The sequence below is a fragment of the Populus euphratica genome, unplaced genomic scaffold, assembly GCF_000495115.2.
Source record: "Populus euphratica unplaced genomic scaffold, PopEup_1.0 scaffold2.1, whole genome shotgun sequence".
In the NCBI taxonomy this organism is placed as follows: Eukaryota; Viridiplantae; Streptophyta; class Magnoliopsida; order Malpighiales; family Salicaceae; genus Populus; species Populus euphratica.
The window spans coordinates 1,592,550-1,612,604 of NW_011499846.1; the positions used below are offsets into that span (position 1 = coordinate 1,592,550).

Consider the following 20,055-nt stretch of genomic DNA (forward strand, 5'->3'; position numbering starts at 1 on the left):
ATTATGGATTTTTAACAAATTATTGTGTGGATTTGTTTATCATGAATTCTTAAAACATTATGTTTTTAACAAATTATTGTGTGGATCTGTTTATCATGGATTCTTAAAACATTATCTTTGCGCGGATCGTTCGAGAACAGGTTTTACTGTCAAGATTTTCAAGAACAACATTTGATAAAGATAAAAATAATATAATAGCATTTCAGGGTTTGGCCTAGTGGTGAAAGTAGAAGGGGCTTGTCTCCTTTCACTGCATTTGGGTTCGAGCCTTGGCGTGCATGCCTGTTATCCTCGCGGTGCCTTACATGCTTACTGGGTTTGTAGGGTGTTCAGTAGGTCATGCTGGCCCGGACACCCCGCGTAAATAATAAAAAAATAATATAATAGTTCTCAATTTGATAAAGATAAAAATAATATAATAGTTCTTAGCTGTGTTTTTATTTTTTATTGAGGGGAACCTTCTCATCCTCTCTCGTACAAATACATCAACCTCTTTCAGCTATGTTATTCAACAATACATAATGACTAACTATATGGGATCGTTCAACTCCATTACATATCCTCTGCAAACTCTAACAAAAACGACTAGGTTGTTTAATCCGTGCATTTTATTTTCATTTATAAATTGATCCTTATTCAAAAGTGTTTTGGTCTTGGTATTTTTTTAAAATTTATTGTCTAGTTTTTATGATAAAAAAATTTGTAATTAGATTCATGCGTAATTAATCTTAATCTTCATCACATAACTTCTTCTTCTTCTTCTTTTTTCATGTAATGCTTGCATGATCATTAATGGATGGATCTTAAACCAAATCTTATTCGACTATGATGAAATATGATTCTAATTTGAATTTATTAATTTACCTATTACATAGATCAAATATAAATTTATCTCAATTTGGTTTGATAATAACTTGATTTGAAATTAATATTAATATTAATATTATTTATAGTAACTATAATATTTTAAAATGAAAAAAATTAAATATAAAAGACAAGAAATAATATAGCCCAAGGTTTAGACTTAGGGTTTATTTACCTAAAATTTTAAATAATATCTTCCACTTTTGTTCTTTTTTTCTTCTTCTATATTTATGGCTATTTTTTCACATGATAAGTTTTATTTTCATCGTTTTTCAAGTCTGAAATTATTTTTTTGAAAAATGTTAAAAACATATGAAAAAATTAATTAAAAAGTTGTTATTATTATCATATTTATATATCTAATTTATAATACCTTGATCCAATCTGATTTTTTCCCACTTAAACTTTATTCTTTATAAAACACTAGGATTTTGTTTCATGTTAGCCAGGTTGTATTAAAGTAGGTATTTTAATTATTTTTCTTTAACTAATTATAATTTATCTATTATATTATAACCTTAAAAATTATATAATTAAATATAGAAATATAATGAATCATTATTATATGTCCAATTAAATTTTATTATGTTGAATTAGTGGGGATGGCGACGGCATTATTAAAAGCCGAAGAGTCCAGTAAGGCCCAAGGGTGCGAGCGTGCGACGCATGTTGGCTCTTCGTTTCATGTCCCTGTCTTCTCATTGCAAGTCTCTCCGCACTGACTTCTTGTCCGCAGTTAAGTTCTAACAAAACTGTCTCCTTCGCTGTCCTTCTGTGTCTCTCCTCCTCCTTCCTTTTATTGAAAAGGTAATTCCTTTCCTCCTTCACCCAAAGTAATCAGAAGCACTTATCACGGAAAACAGTAGTAGTCGGTTTAACCTCAAAAAGTCCATCAATGTTGTTTGTATGCAGTAAAAGAAAGTACTTATGAAGAAATTTACTGCCTCTCTTAATTTTGGAGATTTGTTGTTGTTGAATTGCTGTCGTTGTTCAGCTCATTCATGTTAACTTCTAATTTCTAGAACTGCAGTAAGTTCAGCAAGTAGAAATGGGGGAAGAAACATGTGAAGATTGCAGAAGCTGGGAAGAGGAACTATACTGGACTCATTTCCAGTGCACCCATTTTTTTCAAATTCTCAGTGCTGGTTTTGATCATCAGCTTGTGAGTGTTCTTTGCTATGATCCCATTTTATTTTTATGGGTTTAGCCTTCCGGGGTTCTCTCTGATCTCGTGTTGTGTTTTTTGTTTTAGGCTTTCAGGGATGGTTCTGTATTTTGCTTTATTAAAAGAACTTTATGGTTTATCTGGTTTTGTATCGCAATACTTGCATGAAAATGAGTTGGAAAGTCTTGAAATGAGCAACATAGTCTGCTCTTGCCATAATGCACTCAACGCAACAAAATTTTACTCATAAAAAAAGGTTCCTTTACTTGATTTCGTGGTCCCTTGCCAAAAGCTTGTAATCCTGCATGTTGATAAGCGTAACCTGATTCACATCTTAGTCCTTCTGTCCCTTAATTGAACCAGGTTGTGGATATTCTTTTCCCTCTAGCCCCCGTGACTGTTTTCTTAGCTTCCTTGTAGACTTCATACGCAGATTTTAGCACTTGAATTCTTGGGCTATCCCATTTTGGCCTTAATAAATTTGAAGTTGTAGAAACGTAAATGTTCATGTGATGTTATTTTACAACTAATATTTGTAACTTTCACCAAGGATATGGAATGGTATGTGATCATGGCCGACACATTTTTTATTCATCATGCTAAATTATGTTTGACCACATTGCCTATTTTTGTTTAAATTGCAGCCGATCCCTGACAAATTTTCTAATCATTTGAAGAACAAACTGCTTGAAAGCGTGACTCTTAAAGGTCCTAGTGGCAGCACATGGCAAGTTGAACTGACTACAGATGATAACACCATGTTTTTCAAACATGGTTGGGAAGAATTTGTGAAGGACCATTTTCTGGAGGAAAAGGATTTATTGATCTTTAAGTACAATGGGGAGTCATATTTTGACGTTCTAATTTTTGATGGACAAAGCTTCTGTGAGAAAGCAGCATCGTATTTTGTCAGAAAATGTGGGCACCGAGAAGGCGACAGTTTTGTCCAAACAAAGAGGAAAGCTGTAGAAGATTCTGTTGAAGTTACTAATGCCTCCCCCCATAATGGTCTTGGAGGCACTCCAGAGAAATCTGCAGATGGTTACATTTACAAAACTCCTGTAAGAAACAGTGTTGTCTCAAAAGCTATTAACAAAAAGACTCGGAGGGAAATCAAGTTTAGTAAGCCTATCCAAACTAGGAAGAGAGTGAGATATGAAGGAGCTTCTTCTACTGCCGAGGAAATAGAAACGAAACCTGGTAAGTCCTAGTTTCTACGCATAATGAATGAATAATGGCTCACTGCCCTTTGGCACTCACTAGACTTGTTCGCATAGCAATCTACTGGTGCTCTGGGTATAAGAAGTATTGCCGGTTGATCCAACACCTTGCTAAGCTTCCATCTTCTAAGCTTGCCTTACTAATGTAAAAATAAAATAAGTTGCTTGCCTTTTCTTTTTTTTCTTCATTGTTTGCTACTCCTATTGATTAACTGACTTTGCGGTGAAGTGTATGGTCGTTAATGAAGTTTCTTTGCGTTGCTAGATGCATAGAATTGTGCAGTGATGGGATACCTTGCCTCTTAAATTGTTATGGTTTGTTAATGAATCAGATGTCCAGCATACACCTATCGGCACGGCATGTGTATCAAGTATAAGGATGGTAACAGAGCAAGACAAACTCAATGCATTGCGGTTAGCACAAACAGCACAAACCAACGAGGGCTTCGTTGTGGTTATGAAACCGACACATGTATACAGAAAATTTTACATGGTACAAATATCTTTTTCAGTTATTGCATGTTCGAATTTCTCACTGTTTTATCTCCCTGTCGCTGTTTCTTTTATCCAGAGGTAAGTGTCAATTGTTTCCATTGTCAGGATTGATTGGAAGCTTTGAAGTTTGGTCTTACTTGTTATACTTGCTGATCTGCTTCATTCAGGTAATCCCTTCAGCATGGTCAACTAGACATCTCAGAACCCTGGAAAAAAAAGTTGTGATTCTTCGTGTGAAAGAAAATACATGGAACACCAACTTCTTATATTATAAATCCAAGAACAGTGGAGGTCTTTCTTCTGGGTGGAAGAGTTTTGCACTGGATAACAATTTACAGGAGTTCGATGTGTGCCTCTTCGAACCTAGTGGCACAATGAACAACTCTTTTGTCTTGGATGTTAATATCTTCCGTGCTCTCTAGCAAACGTTTCTTCTGCGGATAATCAGGGGATGAAGCGAGCTCACGCCTGTTATCTGGGAATGAAAACTACTCAATTCTTGTTTCAATTGAGTTGTTGACTGATGTAGATGTTTAGCTAAGCTTCGTAGTATTGTAAACTATAACACGTGTCAAGTTTAAAGTTGGCTATTAGAACTCATATTGCTAGTTTTCCATGACCACTCGTTCTTCTCATGATCCATGTAGACCATATGTGTATAGTTAGATTGCTTCTGTTCTGTTACATCTATGTCGGGTTGATGACCTGGGGATTTATTAAAAAATTATTTTATTTAAAAATTTAAGTCATTAGATATGTTTCAGATATAATTTATATTATATTTTAATATTTTATAAGATGTCGGGTTGATGACCTGGGGATTTATTAAAAAACTATTTTATTTAAAAAGTTTAAGTTTATGTCGGGGATTTATTAAAAATTTATTTTATTTAAAAGTTTAAGTTATTAGAGGATATTTCAGATATAATTTATATTATTTTTTAATATTTTATAAGTAAATTTATATAGATTTATATTATTTTATATTTAATTTTTTATTAAATAAATAAAAGTTATAAGATTTAAATTTAAAATTATTTGATTATTAAAATTTTAATATTATATTAAAAAATTATTTTAATTTAAAAATTTAAATTATTAAATAAAATTTCAGGATTTGCTTTCATTTGCTTTTCCATTAGATTTTCCAGTAATCGAGGAAAAAAAAAAAAAGAAGAAGAAAGGGAAAGGACGCCACCTGATTAGCCTTGCCACGCTCATCTTTCACTTCCAATTCACAAGCGAGAAGAATTTGTGCCGTATCAATGGAGACCTCTCGCAATAGCTTGACCATGAAAGAATGGTGGGCTGCATTTGCCCTCGTTCACTATGTGTTGCCAGTTCATATACTGGGTTTAGGGGAAAGGGGCCAAGGGCTACGCCCATTCAAGTCTCGAACAATTAATTACACATTATGGGCTATTATTTCGACAAAATAGGTGCCAAGTCACGAAGTCTTTTATGGGCTTGCATGGTCTCCAGAATACATACGTTAGCATCAGTATTTGCGTCTTTTCGGCTCTAGTTCCCTTTTCCCCTTCAATAAGATGCTTTCCCATTCAAGAGTCTCTTTCGAGCCTAAAAGAAGATCCACTTTTGGGTCGGCTCCCATATCTCATCTCATTTATGTGTCAGCCAATCATATCATTTCTCACCTTATCCAATATCATCCCTTTACAAAAACTTTCTTCTGTGCCTTCCTCTTCTTGTTTGCAAGCTTTTCCAATCCAGGATACAGGTGATCCCATTAACCCCTCTACTTCATTTGAAGGTTTCATAATCTAAGTAACCTCTAACTTGTGCTCATTGCAGACATGGCAACAACAGCCACTGCCTTTACTCCTGCAACAATCACTGGTGCAGTCGTGGATTTTGGCAGCAAGATCCCCAAGAGAACGAGCAAGGTGGTTTACCTGGGGGGCATGAATTCATATGGGGGTCTTAAAGCCCATAACAGTGTGCTTTCTCTGAACATGCCTGTGTCCACTGAGCAATGCTTTGCAAAGGTGATTAGCTCATTGAGAGCAGCATCAAATGGGAAAGGAGGAGATGGAGGCGCACTCTCCTCTAAATGCGGCGATGTGGGTGAGATATTCAGGATTGCTGCAATCATGAATGGCCTTGTTTTGGTTGGGGTTGCTGTTGGGTTTGTACTCCTCCGAGTTGAAGCGTGGTATGAGGAAAATGAGTGAGTCTTCTGTTTAGTTAACTAGCAAAAGAATCATGTTCGGCTAGAGTCGCTAGACATTGGTTGATTTGTCAATCTTTTACATGTAGTGTATAACTAAATATATTTGCTTCAAAACTTCTGGCATACCTTGATTTAGATGTGAATCAATGCCATCCTTTACCCGAGAAAAAAAGATGATCAATTACCCAGTAATGCAAGTTTTGTTATCATCCTGAACAACGAAGGCTAAAGTCCCATTTCATGGTATTGAACTGGTGAAATAAATGGATGCCAAGGCTTCAATATCAATCCTTCCTCGAGTCATGTGCGGACAAACAAGTCCCAAGAAAATACAGACAGCAACTGGTTCCATTGTATTTGAATCACTAATAAAAAAACGCTGCTAATTTTTTTCTGCGATTGCAGATAACGGAGTCACAGTGGAAGTCAATTGTTTCTCCGTAATTTCTAAAGGTTAATATAGAAGACACTGCAATTTAAAAGCAACATCACAACCTCCCGGGGCAAAAATTGGCAGTGGTAACTGACAGTAATATGATCAAGCAATTCCTTCAATATGCTTCAAGAGCTTTTCTTCAGCCAACTATCTGCTGTTGGAGAACATACTGGATTTCCTCAAGAAGAGGGTCTCTGACATGCAGAAAAGAGTTGCCAGCTAATAAAAGCCATCACAAGAGATGTGAACAGTTCAAAGCCTACAACCTTTGGAAAATGCCACCCCAATCCTCTTCTCAAGTAGCTGCAAAAGCCATAATTTAGCAAAATAGATGAAAAACTAAGCTCTTCCAGACGCACAAGAGTGAAACCATAAAGATACAAACCACATGATGCTTTCTTTGCTAATCATCCTTGGGTTGTAATGAAACTATAGGATGAATTTCATTACACTTGCAAAAGAAAATAGTTTTCAAGGAGAAAGGATATCAGACTTCTAAAAGGGTTTTAAGAAATATTAGATGCATGGACCTAGTGGCATCCAGTCTCTCTGATTTCAAACACACTTAAATTGTAGGGTGACTATTGAATCTAACACATTCCTAAATTGCTTTAAAGTTTTAATTTAGATTGTGTAAAAAAATAAACAAACACACATGCACAGATGACCTTTTGGCCATACGCTATGAACAACAGGTGAGTAGCTGACCTTGTAATGGATGGCATGGTGGCCACAATTCCTGCGCATGCGTATATGATGGGAATCAAAGTCTTGGGCTTATTTTTCCGAAGCCACATCAGAGATCCCAAAGCAGCAAGGGATATACTCAACACCTGAAATTCATTGAAGAGAAAAAATTCCAAAATGAGTATCAGACACATATAATCCCATTTTTTTTTTTGTTCTTTTGAAGTTTCGAACTAATCTCAGCAACTGATATGAAAAGCAATAAAGGAGATAAACAAGAAAATAGACGTGCCAGGTTTGCATTTGCTTCAAGGCCTTGCAGAATGAAATCCCATGTGAATTCTGGTCCTCTAGCTCCCACCCAAAGAGGTGCCAGTCTATGTAAAACAGAATCAGCAAAAGCCCACCCTGCAAATGGGGAAATTGTGTTGTTAAGTTAATGAGGATTAAGATCGCATAACCAATGCCAAGCGAAAAGGAAAGGACAATGATGATTTCATTCACTCGTTTTTTAAAGGAAGCATGAAGAGAAGAGATTATGACTATGCACAACATATATAAATATCACACCCTTATTTATAAATTTTTGTGTAAGAAATCCTAAAGTGGTTTGAAGAAATTCCCAAGTTTTACGATCAACGAGAGGAAAGGGTCAAAAAATGTTCATAAAGAAAAAGAGGAAACAGTCTAAACACAACTCCCCCCCCCCCCCCCCCCCCCCCCCCCTCTCCTTAAAGAAGTATACCACAAATTGAGGCCATAAATTTTCAAAGAAACTATAGCATGATATAAAAGAATCTCATGTAAGATTATGGAGAAGAAACTAACAATCAATTTAACATTAGAAATCAGCTTAATTGTTTTAGGGAAAAACATGCTGCCATTCAAATGAAATGACTCGGACAAACTCACCAAGTCCAACAGCTTGAAATTTATGATTTTGAGATATGTTCCTGTGAGTCAACTGGGTCAAGGCAAAGTATAGCCCAGCAACATCTATAAATCCAATCAATGCTTTCAGTAGTTCCTGCATATAGGTGGGGTTGGTGACAAGTGATTCACAAATCAGAATGCACACGTTATCAGAACAGAGAAGAACATTTGATAGTAAGTGGAACTAGCACGAAAGGAAGGTTCATGTACACGTTAGACACCTCACGAGTCAAATTCAACAAAATGATGAATTTCAAACAAAAAACTAGCGAAAAAAAATCAAATTCTACATCATTTGATTTTTCATACACCAAACTTGATCAACAGCCGCGAAAGAATATAGTAATACAACAAAAAACTTCTTCTTTGTTCATCAATAAGTTTGTTTACAGAAGGGTTTTCATATCTAACCATATAAAATGCAAGGGTCGACATATAATCATTTTATTTCCACTCTAACACCGTCTGGCCTTCTTATATATACATCAAAACTCAGCTAATACAAAAAAAATATAATTTACTCCATCTCAACTTCAAAAATGTTAAAAATAAAGCTATGTAAAGAACCTGATACGGATCAAAGCTATCATTCTCGGACACCTTAAGAAACGTTGCCAAGCAAACCAGCTGCCAACATACATACAAGAATCTAAGATAAAAGACACCAACCTTAAATTCATAAAATAAAAATAAAAATAATTCAAGAAATTACAGATACCAAGTAACTCTACAAACCTTAACTAGAGCAGTTCCGAGATAAACAAGAGCAGCTTTGATAGAGGTACCGAGCGTGTCATACTCGGACCTGCAAACATTAAATTTCAACAAAAATTAATAAAAAAAACAGAAACTATAATGGGTTTTTCAGGAAGAAGATTATTCGAATTTAGGAAGGTTCTTTTCAGAGAGAGGGGTACAAAGGAGTGGCTGAGTAATAGACGGCGTGGGGGCCGAAGGTGAGAATCGCGCAGTTGAAGAAGTGAAACAACGTCATCTCGCTGTTAACTTCTCTCCGTCTCTCTTCGTCTCGGAAGAGAAGTGAGAGATCCAAAGTGAATCGAAGAAGAGAGAAATTTGGAACAGAGGAGGAAGAACAAGTAATTCACGGAAATACCACTCAGAGCTGGGCTTGGTTAAAGCAGAGATAGAGATAAGAGTGAGGAAGGAATAAAGGACCTGCGTGTTGGGCCATTTGAGCAATTAATTCGACCAGTCTTGGGCTTATATTTTTCTTCTCAGAACCATAGTCGTCCGGCCCGGAGACCAACTATAAAAAAAGTGCCATATCGAGTAAACACGAGTTACAGGTCAATAGAGATTAATTATTTTTATTAAAATAGTTTTTTTTTTTCTTGAGTTGGCCGATTGAGTTTAAAATGTAACAAAAATTAAGTACAAATTTGCTTGAATTATTTGAGTTTTGTTGTATCAATATCTTACTTAATTTAATTAAATATTTGTCTAATTCAAACTCTAAATTTAAAAATTTATTGAGTTAATATTTGGGAGTGTAATTGTGGTTGTTTTTTAAATAATTTTTCATATTAAAATATATATCAATAATTTTTTTATTTTTTAAAAATTATTTTTTATATTAACATATTAAAATAATTTAAAATACTAAAAATATATTAATTTAAAATTAATAAAAAATAATTTTTTAAAAACTTTTAAAATATGTGTTCCCAAGGTGAGACCAATCTCGATCTCCTGTTAATAATTCTCTCTAGCTTTTACTTAAAAATTTACTCGAGCTTTGTTAAATATATGGAAATTGAGATTATTTATAAATCCATCTCCATTGACCACTGCGTGTCTTTTTAACATGGTTTTAAGATTTAATATCGTATAAAGTCTAAATTATAAGTTAGGTTAACTTATTTAAAAAAATTATTTTTTAAATATTTTTAATAAATAATCAATGAAAATTTAAATAGGTTCGAGTTTTTTATCAGATTAATTTTTAAAAAAAAATTAAATTGGTTTAGATTCTAAGTTAACTCGTAGATATAGCCATGATTTTATAATTAAGCTTTAAGCAGAGACAATTACTAAAACAAGGTCAGCAACGAAGCATGGGATTTTTTTACAAGGCAGGGAAATAACTTTTCTAAATCTGCTTCCTTTATTAAAAAATATATAAAACAAGGGTACGTGGACGTTTGTGAGTTTTTTTTGCTGTTCATGGGAACCATTGGGCCTCTGACGTGTCTTGGAATTGATGGATCCGAACGAGGGTCCATTTTATACTGGGCTAAATTTCATTGGGCTTTTGAAATCATTTTTTGTATTAAAAAAACTAGACTCTTTTCAGTATCAAACACCCCTATGCTATATTTGTGAGTTCCCACTGGATCATCTAGGTTTACTGTAAAGGATGGCCATAGAGTCGGTCCAATATTAAAACCCGAATATTTCTGATCCTCTTTAGCTTTACAAGAGGCACAAAGCCAGTTTTAATTTTTTAATTTTTTTTAATATTAACTTAATTGGATTGAAACCAAGTTTAACCAAGTTAATTTATAGTATTGAATTTGATTAATATAATTGTGGTTGGGTTTTAAAGTGTTTTTTTTCCGGAAATATATCAAAATAATTTTATTTATTTATTTAAAATTATTTTTGAGATTGATATATTAAAACGATCTAAAATATATAAAAAATAATTTTTAATAAAAAATTAAATTTTTTTAAAACATATTTCTTATCATTATCATGTTTTCAAATTATTAACAAAACCATTTCATCTTAAAACCTTTTCTAGACCAGGTTTGAAGTCGAGAATTTTCAAATTGATCGACCAATCAAGCCGAGTTTAGGAAATATAGAATTGATTGAATAGATGGAACATGATGTCTGGACATTGTTACCAACCATAAACTATTCTTGTTCTGTATATTGCCAGTATTAGAACTTGACAATGCCATCCCAACTGTATCACACCAGCTACCGCCTAATTTTTCATTCTAAAATCAGATTCCAGGAATGTCTTATATCCCTAGTCCCTATCTTTGTTTGAATAATTTAATTTCTATCTTTTACTATTCATCTTTCGTCTCTTATTTTACTGCAACCTCCTTTCCAGGTTCCACTTGGTTGCAATCTGCAAAATGTGATCCTGTCATGTGTTATTAGGCTTTCTCAATTGAACTTTTCTGCTCGTTTTTCTCTCAAAGTTTTTTTTCTTCAAAAACACAGGATATCTTGAATTAGTCTAATAATTATAAAATAATATAAATTATATTTTATAATTTTATCTAATAATTTTAATTATTAGATTAAAATGGTTATTTTATATAATATCAGAATCTTAATAATCAAGTGATCACGTCTAATAATTTTAATTATTAGATTAAAATAGTTATTTTACATAATATCATAATCTTAATGATCAAGTGATCACGAATTCAAATCTCGCTATCTTTATTTATTTGATAAAAATTAAATACAAGATAAAATAAATTTATACAGGACCTCATCTACAGTTTAAACTATTAGGTAAAATAATTATTTGACACTAGTTTTAAAGATACTTTTAAAAATTTTAAAATATTTTTTTTTGAATTAATTTTTTTGTGTTTTGGATAGTTTTATATGCTAGTGCTAGAAATACATTTTAAAAAATAATTTTTTAATATATATTAAAATAAAAAATATTTTAAAAAATAACTATAAATATGATTTTAAAAATTATTTATATTTTTCTACCCAGAAGCAGACATTTCCATGACCTGAAAACCAGCCTTTCCACATGGTTGATTTGCACCTTGCAGCCCGTGGTCCCAATAATTTTTTGCTGGCAGGATGGTTCAAACTCGAGACTTGAAGAGAACGAACCCCAAACCCCAAGAAATAGCCGACAAGACCGACCTCTTCAAGTTCTCTCAAAGTCACTAAATTCCTAGCACATTTTCAACCTTATCGCAAAGCTTTGATCGTGGCCGGTAGGTCTTTTAGTACGAGAACAACATCATAACAACCAATTTCTTTCTTCTTCGAAGAAATATTTTTCTTTTTAACTTGGACCCATAAAAAAGAAATGTATTCATTACTTTGTTGTTTTCTCCAATGGCCCGTATGGATTTGGACAAAACATTCTGGCTAGAACGAAACCATTTCCAAACAGAAAAGGCGACTTCTATCCCTAATAATAATACTCGACATATCATTTTCATATTCATTTTGTTCTAACAATATTGTTAAATGAGAATCATTATAATTAACATAACAAGAATTGTCAAGAGGGAATTAGGTATGGAGTTCAAACCATTATTTTATATGTATTCTACGTCAGGCAGAAGTTTTATTCCTGGTGAAAGAGAAATCTATAGGGATTTATTTGTTGATGTAGACATAAAGGGATTCGGTTTCTTCTCTATATATTCCATGAATGAGGAGCTTTGAGTGCTCGACAATTGACAAGCAGAAAGGGCATTCTCTCTATCAATGCAGGAAAGGGTCAGAACAAGGAAGATATTGGGGGGAGATGCATCATTGAGCTTTGGAAAAACTATAAAAATCTAAGCTTGTGGTCCACGAGACAACTATCAGGAAATGAGAGTGCGACAGAGTCACGAGAATATTATTAAACAGACACCGTCCTAAACATGTAGAAATGAAATTGATCAAGGAAGCCAAAACAAAAGATAAATACAAGGGGAGAGTATGCAATCGATTGGGATGGGTATATCTTACCATAGCACTCGCTACAAAACTTGGTTTAAAAAATCCATTCTCACCATATAAGTATGTGCAAAAGTACATTTAGATAATCTACCATGGATAGAAATCTAGGAAATTGAAAATGATAGAAAATGACATGTACTAGCTCAGCAGCAACTTGAAGACACAAATGCTAGGATTTAATTTTAGTTTTTGTTTCAATGATGTTCACCAAAATATTATATTGTCTCCCTTGTGGCCTCCTCGCATATTCCCTAGTGAAAATACCATGGCTTCAGGTAATTTCAAGTAAAGCATGGATTGATCTATCAGCTCATTAGAATTTAGTGGGACAGTATTAAAATTAGTTTAAATTAAAAAACTTCAACTCGTCTAATCAAATCGAGTTGAATAACTCTACGTTTCAAGCTTTAGTGCCCAGTCTGCAATTCTCAGCAACAACTGATTGGAGGCACATGATCTATTCTTGACGTGGGTCCTGCGATATTAGGTACAATATTTGATCTCGATCAATAAATTGATCAATAGAGGCCTAGTGGTGAAAGGGGCTTGTCTCTTTTCACTGCACCTGGATTCGAGTCTTGGCGTGCACGTCTGTCATCCATAAGGTGCCTTACATGTCTACTGGGTTTGCAGGGTATTCAGTGGGCCGTGCGTAAGCTGGCCCGGATACTCCACGTAAATAAAAAAAAAAAAAAGTAAAACACAACTTTCTTCACTCGACGAGCCATGCACCAGACATAACCTCTCAACTTTTTGTTTTTTCAGAGATTGGTTCTTAGACTTTTACAACATACGGCCCGGCTCGGCACTGTCTAATTTAATTTTCATGGCTCCACTACATGCAGTTCCTGCAAAAGATTAATAAAAAGAACTGTGCATGTACCTTCTTCTCTGCATTAAAATTCCAATAAATTAAATTAATGTCGAAGGAGAATGGACTGGTCTGGTTATTGCTGTTGGCAGCAGGAGTTTGGCACCTATCCATCACCTTCAGTTCACTCAACCCGGTGAGGATATATCGGGGCTTTCAACGTAGTCAATGTACTGTGGCAGTGGGAATGTAAAATTTGTGCCTGTTGTTCACATCTCTCTAACGAAATCTCATTTTCAACTGAGCAACCCCATCCGAGAAGAGAAAAATTGGTAAATTTTCAGGGGCAAAGAAAAAACAACCCTTCTCTAGCTACAGCTAAGCAGGTATAGTTATAACACCTAACTCAAAACTTACATAATAAATCAGGTAAACATATCTAAATTTTAATATCTAATAAAAAACCCCTGTTTTCTATTTACAGTTTTCCAACGAGATTCTGAGTCGCAAAACACTGCACCAATCTGCCGAACGACTGGGACATTCCAAGTTGCAAATCACTGGACCGACCGACCAGGACATTCCGAGTTGTAAATCACTGGATCAATTTGCCGACCGACTGGGACAGGTCTTATTATACTACTAGTGAGTAGTGCCAACTAGGATCCAATATGCATTAAATGGCTTGACCGACCTTGTAATTGCTGCATAGTCTTATAATTTCATTTGAAGTAGAATAGCAATTATCTGTGGCTAACATTAATAAAATTGACTGGATGGGGTCGAATGAGTCGTAAGATTCATTGAAGATATTGTGTATGGTGTCCCCACCCTTCAATTATTCTCTTGTTTCTCTCCTATTTTTGTTCTCTTTTTAAATAAACAGTCAATTAAGTAATCTAATATGTCTTGACTCTGCAGTACCCTCGTCCTACGTATCTTTTTAATTGTTCACTCGCTAATTTAAAACCTTGATTGGGGATTTTCCGTAATTATATAATTTGAATTTTTTTTTTCATTTTTTCCTTAATTTGATAAAGAATTTAGTTGTTGGACCAACTCTTTGGAGACTTTTTTTTTTCTTCTTTCCTTTGGGTTTTGACCCCATTAGTACCCAACTAAAACTCACTCTTTGGAGATTAAATAACTTGTTGTCACTTTGAATATCGGTGGCCGCAAAATGGAGGCATATATGTGTGTGTGTGTGTGTAGGGAGGCATCTATGTAAAATGATGTCTTTTAAAAAAAAAAAAATATTTAAAAAATAACACACAAAATTCTTAGCACTTAATTCAAAATTCGCTAGAGAAATAGACAGGATCAATAGGTTCCCAGGCTGTCTGACTTCGTTCTACTTTAAACCAATTCATTGCAGATAAATTGACACCTTTGTACTTCATCATAGGTATATAATTGCCCACTAATTGCTTGGGGACGGATGCCCTTGCCTGGTCCCTGATACAGCCATGCTGAATTTCTGATCATCTGTTCTGGTGGCGCGTGGGTACCTATGTATCTTCATTTGTGATGCAAAACGTTGCTTTCAATTTTGCTCCTCCAAGAGAGTGTCAAGTGCCCCTTTAAGCTCACCAATAAATAACTTTTTTTGGTATTTTGAACCGAGTTTTGACCATGTAGTAGTTGTTAGCTGTTAACATTGACAGCCATACGTCTTAATTCTTTACTATTTTCATAAGGGTATCTTTTTATCTTGATTTGACAAAAACTATAATTATTAAATTTGATCAATTTGATGTCAGTATGTAACTTGCTGGCTTTAAGCTTTATTCTAGCCATTTTTTTTTTGAATAGTAGTGAATATTAAATTTGAATGACTTAGTCAAACACATTTGATTTTCATTTGAGTCTATTATATTGCTTTTTTTAATTTTTTATTCAAAATGATAATATTGTTTCAATTTATTTTTTTAAAATGTTGTTTCACTAAAACAAGAAGATTTAGGAATGACCCGACCAATCTATTACCGGGATTTTACCTGATCCGATAACAATGGGTAATACTCCTAAAAATTAAAGACAAAGAAATTCTTCCGAACCTGCTGCGAAACAATCTGGTGATGGTGGGAATTAGTAAAACCATGTTTATTCCATGCATGTCGTGGAGCACGTCAGCCTAAACTGCGTTGATTTCGGTGATTACATCCCTTTTTTTTTCTTGTCTTTCTCTTCGATACTCGAGGAGTGGGAGAAGGTGAAAAACCAAGTTTCAAGGCAACCCTGCCAGTATTCTGATCTCATGAATCACCGTAAACAAGCTAATATTCTTCCAAAAAGGCATATAATTATTTAATCGTATCAACAGACAAAAAATGGGTTCGTAATTGAAGTCATCATTTCTGCTCAAAACCAAAAGTGAACGCTACTCAATTGCTGTCCAAATATGCTCATTAATTAGGCCGCTGATCATATAAGAAAAATACCTGACACGTTAAGTATTAAATAAGGTATCATTTTCTATATATATATATATAAATAGCTGCTCATCGCGCGATAATTTATTTCAATTTGTTGCGATTTAAGAATATTCTAAATGATTTCAAAGATGCATTTTATTTCAATTTGCACACATATGTCTGTCCTTGCTTGGTCTGCACTGATCAAAAACCCATTCAGCCATGTTTCAGTAATTAAAAGGGTAGTATATGGGGAGCTAGGTACCTTCGTTACGAATTGCTGGCCATGGGTACCCACTAGCCTAAACTTTAGCTTAATTTTGCTGCAATGTGAAAAAGAATGGAGTCGTTTGCTGGGAAAGATATAAAATCAATGCAAAAGCTTAATTTTAAATATAGTAGTATACGAGAGAGAGGTGGGGGGGAGGGGAGTTCTTATAAGACAAACACATGGAATATGGAATATAGCCGTAGCATTTGACAACATTACAAGAGATCCATAGAGAGACATGTTGAGCGGATATTACCATACTACAAACTGATTGTTCAGTAATCCGTATAAAGAAAGATAGAGAATTTATTAGCCCGAATAAACTAACACTAGATATACAAAAAGATTTCATTTCCCGGTGAATCTAGAGCGCATCAGGCGCTGACCATGGCTTCGAAAACTATAATTTAGAAATGATGAACACTTTCTAGTAATCATCTTGTTGTTATTGCCATCAAATATTCCCATAAACAAACAAATTATGAAAAGCAAAGCATGGGTTCTCGAGCATAATCAAATAGAGAATTCAGCATTTTAAACGGGGGTTGGAGAAAAGTAAAGATAGAACAAGAGAAGAGAACAAGAGAAGAGACTATATAACCTAGACAAGGTCACGTCCATAAGTCACGTGATGGGAACCCCATGTTGACGCCGAGGAATATGGTATGTTTTCCTTCTTATACTATATTTCTTCCACGCCTGGGGAGGGGCTCCACAGCTGGGTTTAGCCATGGAATATTTGGACATGGAGAGGGAATATTGGAGGTAGACAGATTAGACAAATACTACACGGTGGTCATGACTTGAACGTTAGGGCTGCACTCCGTTTTCCATTTCTCACCTGCCACGCGCCTCTTTAATTTCTAAATACCAAGCTTAATTTGCCGTATTCTATACCCACCAGGATTTGTTTTTATGAACTGAAATCACGCCCAAAATTTAATGGCTAGATTTTTTTGTTTGTTTAATTACAAAGATGTTGGACTCCTAATCAAATAAAAAATTAATTATAATTAGCAAGCTAAGTAATGTTCTTTTTATTAGATTTGTAGTGCTAGCTCTTGTGTGTGCTATTTTATTGCTAATTAAAAAACAATTATCTTGAATATAATTAGTTGAAGAATATTATTATTGATACATTAGCGAGATCAATTTTTATTCAATCAATGAATTAGTAATTAGTGTGCCCAAAATCATACACTGAAAACTTCTCCGATCGTTTAGATTTCCGATATACATTGGTAATATTATTTTTCATTCGATCAATGAGTTTTTTTTAATAAAAAAGAAAACAAATATTAAGTTTACTTTTAAATAAAACTTTCTATTTTTTTTTATCTGGACCAAGGCCCATCACTTATTATCCAAAAGGAAGATTTTATTTTTCAATTTCCCATTACATAGGCATACTTTATTCCTCTCCCGGTTACCACTTGTTTTCTCGTTCTTTTTTTTTTTCAACGGAGAAATCTTATTTGAGTTTGATCATACTGAGATCACTATTACACAAATGAAAGACTTTTGATCTGTCAGCAAGATGGTTAATTAAAACTTTTTATTTTTAATTAAATAAAAAGATTGACTCACTTTTATAACAAATCTCTGATTCAAGTTAAAAATTATTAAACCAAACTATTTATCTTTTTGTATTAAAAGCACAAATTAAAGCAACCTAAATAATTTGTAAAAGTCATATAAAAAATAACCTGTATAACTATTACCACTACAAGCAATGTTTTTAGAACCAATTGAACGGGGTAAGGAACTGGTGAAGGAGCTGGATCGTGGGTTTTTTGGGGTTTATTCAATGGTTTATTGGTTCAACCAGTGATTCAATGCTGGTTCACTAAGGCAATTTTCTGGGTATGTTTTTGTTGATTATAAACTGATACTCGTATTACTAAAAAGAGACTGTATCTCAAAAACTTTATACATTACAAAAATCATAGATAAAGCATGATGGAGCCACCCAATAGCCAAGTAAATTATGTGATGATAGCTCCATTCAACCCAACAAAACCCACAGACCCAACATCAGAGTAATATTAATGTACAAACGCAACTGGCTATCTCCTGAATGACAGATTCAACTACATAAACTTGATACCTAGCAAGAGCTTCTACATGATTATAAATTTGGAAAGAAGAGAAAAACAAGATTTAAGGAAGCCCGCGTGTTGTTTTAGGAATAGAAATATTAAATGAATCATTTTATTTTTTATAAGGAAAAATTGCAGATGACCGCGATACATAGACTTCAATTCTTGTGATCTTTGTATGAAAAATATGAGAATCCCACAAAAGATACAAAGACATTTGAAGGAAAAAAATCCCAAAAGGAGATGAAGTATCGATGGCTTTCGGATTTGAGAGGTTTGTTATTAAAATGATGGATGGCGAAGATATAATAATCACACCGGTTCAAATGTAAAAAAGTCATTTAACCCGGTTCTATGGATAGATTTAATGATACAAAACCTAATTAGGTTTTATTTTAATTGTTTTGATATTAACTTAATTAAACTGAGTTAAATGGTGACACAATGAGTGAATTAACAATCTTATTAAATCGATCAAGCTTAACAAGGTGAAAATTAATAATTTAAAAAATTTAAAATATAGTTATTTGAAACAAAAATAATATAGATACATACTGATATAATGACTTGCAAAAAACATCCTATAATTCAATGATAGGAGCACTAAATTGGATCAGACCCTAAATTCAGTCTTCTATTTATAAAAGAAACTATATGTTTTTCCTTCTAACCGAAGCAAACAAAAGCTCGGTTGGTCGTACAATAATTTTGACCCAGATTTTCACGGGGGCATTAATTGGAGAAATTAAAGCGCGTGGGGTATCAACTTTTTTTTGGAAATTTAAAGGGAAAGTGGGTCAGAGAGAGTTTTGCATGTGGGTCTGCGACCCTGGTGTCGCCGGACACCCTAGCCACTCTGACACCCTTCTCTCACAATTCCCCTTGCCGTTTCAATTTTAATCCCTCCTACTATACTAGTATATTTTCCTGCTTGAAAGGGCCTTCTCACGTGTACAGCTCGATATCTATCGACAATTTAGTTGCTACGTGCGCACCGAGGCTAGAAGAGACCTAAAGAGAGTCTTCCCCTTCCTCCTCGTGGCTTATCTTGTGTCCATTGTGAAGTCGGACAAAGGACAAACACTTAATTGACTTGACTCGATCGAGCTGGCTAAATAATGGTCGGTTTAGGCAAAGAGAATTAAGATTGGGTCGGAACTGCTAGAGCAAATTGTGTTTGATGTTTTCTCACGCAAGTCTTTGCAAATGATCAAAACCTTAATTAATTGATTGTGCTATTCTTTTTAGAGGAAGGAAAGGGATCGGTCGTGCTAATCCTTACTGTGTCATGATAATGACTTCTATTAATTATTTAATTAAGTTTGATAAATTTCCATTGACGTCCTCAGAAAGGAACATCTAGTTCTTAAATTCTCGAGACATTGTTTAGCTTTTAATTATGTTTCTCTTAATTATTAATTACACCAAGATAAATGCAGGAAAAATTTATGATGCATTGGAATAACTAGTGGTGGCATTTAATTATATATTTTACACGGAGGAGAGAGGAAACCAAATCCAAAATATTATATATATATATATATATATATATATATATTTTGTTTCCTTGTAAAGTATTTTTCTATGGTGAAGGAGAAAGTGGTGGGGGAGGTTGTGGCGATGGTGAAAGAGAAAGTGATTATGAGATGATAATAGTTGTAAAGAGGTGGTGGAAATGAAATGAAGATAATTATTAAAATAATTGGATGATATTGTAACATAGATTACTATTTATAAAATATTTTGTAGAATTTTATAAGCGAAAAATATTTTTAATAAATGA

At 33.9% G+C, this 20,055-nt stretch overlaps 3 protein-coding genes across 6 annotated transcripts; 2 read left to right on the plus strand and 1 right to left on the minus strand.

The window, feature by feature from the left end:
• The first annotated feature begins 1,584 nt into the window (after window positions 1–1,584).
• On the plus strand, window positions 1,585–4,428 carry LOC105130157 (B3 domain-containing protein REM16-like). Of its 4 annotated transcripts, none has more exons than XM_011032544.1 (5): window positions 1,585–1,671; window positions 1,887–2,026; window positions 2,674–3,229; window positions 3,582–3,742; window positions 3,912–4,428. In XM_011032544.1, exons 2-5 carry the CDS (start codon window positions 1,913–1,915, stop codon window positions 4,164–4,166), a joined length of 1,086 nt encoding a protein of 361 aa, XP_011030846.1. In that variant the 5' UTR covers window positions 1,585–1,671; window positions 1,887–1,912; the 3' UTR covers window positions 4,167–4,428. The 4 variants fall into 4 exon arrangements, with proteins under 4 accessions (XP_011030846.1, XP_011030853.1, XP_011030837.1 ...); XM_011032551.1 differs by having other exon boundaries at window positions 1,595–1,671; window positions 1,895–2,026; XM_011032535.1 differs by lacking the exon at window positions 1,585–1,671 and having other exon boundaries at window positions 1,764–2,026; window positions 3,912–4,186; window positions 4,225–4,428.
• A 927-nt stretch (window positions 4,429–5,355) lies between these two features.
• Window positions 5,356–6,127, plus strand: LOC105130182 (uncharacterized). The gene is made up of 2 exons (XM_011032563.1): window positions 5,356–5,482; window positions 5,557–6,127. The coding sequence occupies exons 1-2, from the start codon at window positions 5,371–5,373 to the stop codon at window positions 5,934–5,936; spliced, it is 492 nt and encodes a 163-aa protein (XP_011030865.1). The 5' UTR covers window positions 5,356–5,370; the 3' UTR covers window positions 5,937–6,127.
• Window positions 6,128–6,195: 68 nt separating this feature from the next.
• LOC105130185 (transmembrane protein 147-like) lies at window positions 6,196–9,132 on the minus strand. Its single transcript, XM_011032579.1, has 7 exons — window positions 8,909–9,132; window positions 8,727–8,796; window positions 8,559–8,618; window positions 7,971–8,085; window positions 7,351–7,466; window positions 7,080–7,204; window positions 6,196–6,674 (listed from the first exon to the last, which is right to left on the minus strand). The coding sequence occupies exons 1-7, from the start codon at window positions 8,983–8,985 to the stop codon at window positions 6,551–6,553; spliced, it is 687 nt and encodes a 228-aa protein (XP_011030881.1). The 5' UTR covers window positions 8,986–9,132; the 3' UTR covers window positions 6,196–6,550.
• Window positions 9,133–20,055: the final 10,923 nt, after the last annotated feature.